The sequence below is a fragment of the Phascolarctos cinereus genome, unplaced genomic scaffold (genome assembly GCF_003287225.1).
Source record: "Phascolarctos cinereus isolate Bilbo 61053 unplaced genomic scaffold, phaCin_HiC Scaffold_4;HRSCAF=312, whole genome shotgun sequence".
Lineage (NCBI taxonomy): Eukaryota > Metazoa > Chordata > Mammalia > Diprotodontia > Phascolarctidae > Phascolarctos > Phascolarctos cinereus.
Window position 1 is genome coordinate 94,768,751 of NW_027555847.1, and position 6,495 is coordinate 94,775,245.

Here is a 6,495-nt window from a genome sequence, read left to right on the forward strand (position 1 = left end):
TCATTTAACTGCCCTTCACATACTCTATAGTCCATAACACCAGTGTCTTGTCTCTCTAGCTCTTCCTCTCAGAATCCTTGTCCTCTTTCAGGATCCTGCTGAGGGTCCACTTTTTTTCTGTCTGAAGAAAGCCTATTATCTGGCCTGTGATATTCTGCTACATGGACAGTCTATAGGGCTAGTCTGTTGGCATGTAGATTTGTAAATTTGAATGGGATGGAGTAAGGGACCTAGTTGAGAAGACTTTACTAGGGGGAATTAGGAATCATAGAGGGAATTCAAAATCTCTGGTTGACCCTTGGACCCTCTGCTTTTGGAGAATTAGGCCTGACCATTTTAGGAAGGATCAGAGGAGAAGACAGAGGTCAATTTACAAAATCTTAACTCTATTGCAAAGTTCCTTGTGTAATTGGAAAGGCAACCCAATGTGCCAGCTCACTGGACCATCACCCAACTGCAGGCCCTCCAGGACTTCGTAAGACAGAGAGAGATGGGGAAAATATTTTATTTCTTCATATTCCTCAACCTGCCTAATCTTCCTGCCTTCTTCCTCCACCTTTTCCCCATACTTCCCAATTTCCCCCAACACTTCCTTTGGTCAACGCCAGGGCTTCATGAGGAAATTGAAAGAGGGGACTCCCAGCTATGGGGACAAGAGGTGACCAATGACAAAAGAATGGGGAAACCACAGACCTCAGGGAACTGTTGGAACCCAATGGCTAGAGGAATCCTTGCCCTTGTGTAAGGCTGGGGAGGAGCCAGTGAATAAAGGATAGCTCCTTCCTGGCCACAGCATCGAGGGCCAAGAGGATGAGGATGCAGAGTGGCTGGGCCATGCAGGTACCCCTATTGGTACTGGGGCTGCTCAGCCTGAAGAATCCATTTATCTATGCCCAGGAGCAGAGGTACCAGGATTTGGTGAATGAATTAATTCAGGAATACAACAAGAAGTCAGGATCAGAAAACCTCTTTCGTCTCTCAATCCTGAATCTCCCGTCTGGGGAAGTGAGTAGCATTGGGATGGCCGGGGAGGGCTCCCCCTGCCAAGATGGAAACCTCCAGAAAACCTTGGTCTCCTCACTGGGAGACATTGTGATCTGGTAGTAAGAGAGGGACAACTAATTCACAGAGTGTATAGAGCACTAGCCCTGAAAGTCAGGGAGATCTGAGTTCAAATGTATTCTCAGAGACTTACTAACTGTGTGACTAGGCAAGTCATTTAACATCTGTTTGCCTCAGTTTCCTTTACTGAGATGTGGGGATAATAGTGACACCTACCTCCTACAGTTGTTGGGAGAATTAAATGACATAATAATTATAAAGCACATAGGACAGGGCCTGGCATACAGTAACACTTTATAAATGTTCGCTATTATTATTATTATTATTATTATTATTATTATTGGAGTCACAAGACCTGAGTTCTCATTACACTTTTGACACATTTTTCTGACTCTGAACAAGCTATCTTCCCTCTCTGAGTTTCAGTTTTCTCATCTACAAAATGGGGATGATAATCCATGCCTGGTGTATCTCAGAGTATCCTTCTGAGGACTTCCCTGCCTTGAATTCCCTTCCCTTCCCCCTCACTTTCCAATTCTGCTCCCACCTCAGAGGAGAGCTCAAGCTCCCCATCAGTGACACCAGGCCGAGGGATTTCTCTTTCTGTCTCCACATACCCTACAGCCCTGTACAGGATCACAGGCTGTCAAGTTGGAAGGGACCTTAGATGTCACTGAGATTCACCCCCTTTGTTTACGAAGTAGGAAATCATGGTCCAGAGAAAAGAAGGGTAAATAGCAGTAAGTAACAGAACTGGGAATGAGGGAATGACCAAATGAAAGAGTGAATGAATGAAAAGGCATTTCTGAATCCAGGGCTTTCCTTGTTTTAATGATTTCCTATTTATCCTGCACATAGCTTGCTTTGTATATGTTTGTTCATATGATGTCTCCCTCCCATTAGATTGCAAGCTCCTTGAGGGCAGGGGCTGTTTTGTGCCTCCTTTGGCTCCACAGTGCCTCGTACTGGGTGCTTATTGATTGATTGAATCCCTTGCTATGTCCCAGGAACAATGCTAAGCACTCAGGACACAAATAAAACCCAGGGCTTCAGACTCCAAATCCAGGATTCTTCTCATTACTGGAACTCTCATGTGGCCCTGAGCAGGTTAAACTGGCATTGGTTTTTTTTTCTTTTTAAGAGTTTTGGTCTCCCAACCAGCCTGAGGTGTCCCCTGAGGACAGGCAATGTGGAAGCTTAGCACTGGGGACTGCAGAAATCGTTCAGTAAACACTGGTTGGATGAATGACTGTTCTGGATGCCCCCAGTTCTAACACTGGTAGCATGTGACCTTGGACAAGTCATTTAACTTTCCTAGTTCTTAGTTTCCTCATCTAGAAATCGATGGGATCAGACTACATGGTGTCTAAGGTCCCTTCCAGCACTAAGTAGCTTGATCCTGGCCCCACAGGCCCTCAGGTGAGGCCTAGGTCTAAAGGTTGTGCTGCCTTCCTCCCCAGAACAATGATGCTGCTGCTCCTCGACTTCTGAGCTTCACCATGAGGGAGACCGTGTGCCCCAATACTGAAAATCGCAATCCAGATGAATGTGACTTCAAGGAAAATGGGGTGAGAGTGTCCTGTGCTGGGGAGGGAGACTGACTGAATGAGTCTCTTTCTGGAGACGTTGCCACCTTGGAGCAGGGAGGGTGCTGAGCTCTGCTTCCTGCTGCCCTGAGCAAAGTGATTCCCCCAAGATGAGCAGCAGAAAACCCTCCCAGTGCGCTGGCTTGGGGTAAAGCTTGAGCCTGTTGTCAGTCCTGGCATGTCAGGGGCAGAGGTTGCAGACTGGCAGTCCTGAACTCTCTCTGCAACCCTTCACAGGTGGTGAAAGAATGCCTTGGAGCCATTGCCCTGGATTCTCCTAAGCCCTCTGCTAATATTTCCTGTGATGGGGTAAGTGCTGAATCCTCAGTGGGGGCTGGAAGAAGAGCCTAAACCTGCAGTGTCCACTAGGGGTCTATGGTGCCTTCTGTCTTGGGGGCTGCTGGGACTGATCTGCAGCTGGAAGGGCTTGGGACCGACTTTGACCATGCTGCCCTCTCCAACCTTAGCCTCAGCTTAGCCTCCCTTTTCTTCTTCCAGGTTCAGAGGGCTGTAGATACAGAGGCAGGAGCATTTCTCTCCCCCATCCACCTCACCCAACCCCAGCTCTGGAGCTAGAGAGGTCTCTGGCTTCAGAGACCTAGGGGAAGAGGGAAGAAGAGAAGGATAATGGGAGAAGAATGGCTTAGACCTGTTTCCAAAGAATCAGTCCCAGGATTTTGAACTGGAGGAAGCCCCAGAAATTATTTAGTCTAACTCCTCCTCCCCCAATTTACACAAAAGGAAACTGAGGCTCAGAGATATGAAGTGGTCTTACCCAAATTCAGAGAGCTAGCTAATGTCCAAGCTGAAACAGGTGTTCTGACTCAGTCCAACCATCTTGATAACCCCAAGAGCTCAGTGATGAGATGGGGTAGGAGAACTAGGCCAGGATGGGCTGGGGGTACAGCCTGTGTTCCTGCCAGTCACTCTGAACAGGGGGCTGTGAGTTCAGGTGTGGTCATGCCAGGGGCATAGTCAATGTGACCTCTTCTCAGGGTGCACCTGGAGGATAGAAGGTTTTAAGGGGTGGGGTAAGGACTTCTCATTGTCCTCTACATCTCATGGGCACAGAAACAGGAGGACTTTTCATCATTTTGAAAATGAGCATGAAGAAGCCCCTGAGACTTTAGTTTTGTGTGCTGCGTGGAGCACTGGGTTTAGAGTTACAAGGCTGAAGAGTTAGGCTTGAGTCCTGGGTCTGCCAGCTGTACCACCATCTGTCTTGTTTCCTCCTTTCTAAGGGGGGAGGCTGCAAAAGAAACTGTGGAGGGCTCTCGAAGTTCTCAGTCTCATGAAGTTCTAAGTTACTCCACTCCCTGGTAGGCAGGTTTTTCTTCCCTCCTCTGCCTGACCCCCAGAGGCCTGGACTAAAAATGTCTGTTTCTCTCCCTCTGCAGCCTGAAAAGATCAAGAGACGTAAAAAAAAGGGATGGAAAAATGTGGGGAAGTTCATTAACAAAGTATTGAAGCACTTCAATATTGATATTTGTCTGAATTGTTAGACTCCCATTTGAGATTGAGCCTCAGTTTCTGTTTAAGGCCCTGCTCTCTGCCTTGTGCTCCTCAGATTAATAAACTCCAGTTTTACTCTCTCTGTCTCCATGTTTTCTCAGACTTCATCCCCCATTCAGCTCATTTCTGGCTGAACATTTAAGTACTCATCACGTACTCTTAGACTGCACGTAAAAATATGAAAACAACCACCCATAGTCTCTCCCCTTAAGGAGTTTATAAACCAGGAAGGGTGGGAGAGGGAGCTGACATGTAAGCACTCAATGTACCAAGAGGCTGTTGTGTTGAGACCAGGATACATCTAGACAAAGTGGTCTAGGAAAACTGAGAGACAGAGATCACTTTCTAGTTAGGCCTTGGGGAGGGGCAGCAATGGACCTTTGAAGGCTTCCTAGAAGAAGTGGTGTCTGAGCTGGGCCTTGGAGGAAGAGAAGGCTTTCAGCAGGCAGACAGGAGAAGGGATGCATTCCAGGCACAGGGAACTCTCTTTGGGCAGGTGAAGACAAGGCTATGGAACAGCTAGAAATCTAGTCTGCCAGCAAAATATTTAGAGCATTAAGGGGTGTAGTTTGTAAAGTGTTCTAGTTAGGAAGGGGCCAAGAGGGTCTTACATATCAGGCCTTCCCCAGGAGTTTGTAATTTATCCTATACGTAATAGAGTGTCTCTGGAGGCAGGGGAGTGACAAAATTATATCTTTTCATTAGGAAGATAATTTCATTAGGAAGCTCTGTCTAGAATGGAGTGGAGAAGGGAGGGATTAGACACAGGGGGACCAGTCAGGAGGCTATTGCAATAGGTGAAAGGTGATGAGGGTTTGCTCTAAGCTGGTGGTTACAGGAATGGAAAAGAGGGTTTGGATGGGAAATGAAGTGGACAGGTTATGGTAGCAAACCCCTCACTTGCCCTAGTATTTACTCATTTCTAATGCTCTGACTGAGAGACTCCCTGTCCCTACTCTAGACTTAATAGGCACACAGTCAGCAGAACTCTCAAGTTTTCACACATCCCCTCACTTTCACCTCTACAGAGAGTCAACTCAAATGCCGGGGAGTCTCTGCATGTACTGCCTTTTCTTCAGCAGCATCAAGGGAATGAATACCTGTGACTGCATGGCCAGTTGTAGCCTGGCAAAAGAGCCCAAACAGCACTGTAACTAGGATAGAGTGGTGGGGGGTTTTGTCTGGGGAATGGACTTCTAGAGGCATGATTAGTCCCTGTGACAATCCTCCAGCTTGGCCCCACTCCCTCATATAGATCCAGGCTTTCATGAATGCTCCCAGGGGTCCCTCTGTTCTAGGATCCTTCTCCCTGGGCTTATACTCCCAGGGCACTCCTATCCCCAAGCTTTCCCCTCCCTCACCCCATTGCCACATCCTCCTAGGAACTGGTGTTCTGGCTACCATCACCTATTCTTTCATAGCATGGGGCACAACTGCACCTGGGATAGATTATCTTTTTTGTTTGTTTGTTTTTTAGGCAATTGGGGTTAAGTGACTTGCCCAGGATCACACAGCTAGTAAGTGTCCAGTGTTTGGTCTGAGGCAGGATTTGAACTCAGGTCGTCCTGAGTTCAGGGCTCATGCTCTATCCACTGAGCCACCTGGCTGCCCCTACATTATCTTTTCATCTCAATTCCCCCCACCCCTAGCTGAATATGCCTTGGGCTTAAGATTCCTACTCTTGATTTAGATCCTGTCACAGCCTCTAAGTCATAGTGATTTTGTCTTTCAACGAGGCAGTGCCCAGATTTGATCACACACATTCAAAATGACTCAAAATGACACTCCTGTATCTTTGCCAAGAAAACCCCAAATTGGGTCATGAAGAGTCTCACACCACTGTTGAACAACCATCCCCATTCTACAGGCTTACTTGCCTTTAGACTTTACCTAACATATTGGCTGTACCTTTCTAATCTCCTTAACTTAATATGTTATATGGTTATCTGGACTGATATCTTATCCCTGTATTCCTCAACGTCTGGTTTAGTCTCTGTACGGTATCTATAAGCCCCTACCCTGGTGTCACAGATTTCTCCTGACAACCTCCAAAGTTGTCTTAGACTAGAAAAAGTCTCACCCTGACCTTCTGTTGACTCTGCCTCTCCAGAATCTGATTTAAGGTGTTATTTTAAATTTGTTTGTAGGCAAATGTTGGGAGAGTTCGTCTGGGTTGTTGCCTCTACTCTACCATCTTGCTACCCTCCCTCCCCCCTTAAGAGTATAGTACTTATGCATTATATGCTATATACCATATAGTACAGTACTGAGAGTACTGTGGAAAGTCCTCATCTACTTTGCTAAAGCAAATTGAATATGAAAAGTTCTCCAGGAC

At 46.8% G+C, this 6,495-nt stretch overlaps 1 protein-coding gene across 1 annotated transcript; it reads left to right on the forward strand.

Annotated features, from left to right (window-relative positions):
* The first annotated feature begins 763 nt into the window (after positions 1-763).
* Positions 764-4,238, forward strand: LOC110217141 (cathelicidin antimicrobial peptide-like). The gene is made up of 4 exons (XM_020999324.2): positions 764-1,005; positions 2,523-2,630; positions 2,886-2,957; positions 4,046-4,238. The coding sequence occupies exons 1-4, from the start codon at positions 811-813 to the stop codon at positions 4,148-4,150; spliced, it is 480 nt and encodes a 159-aa protein (XP_020854983.1). The 5' UTR covers positions 764-810; the 3' UTR covers positions 4,151-4,238.
* Positions 4,239-6,495: the final 2,257 nt, after the last annotated feature.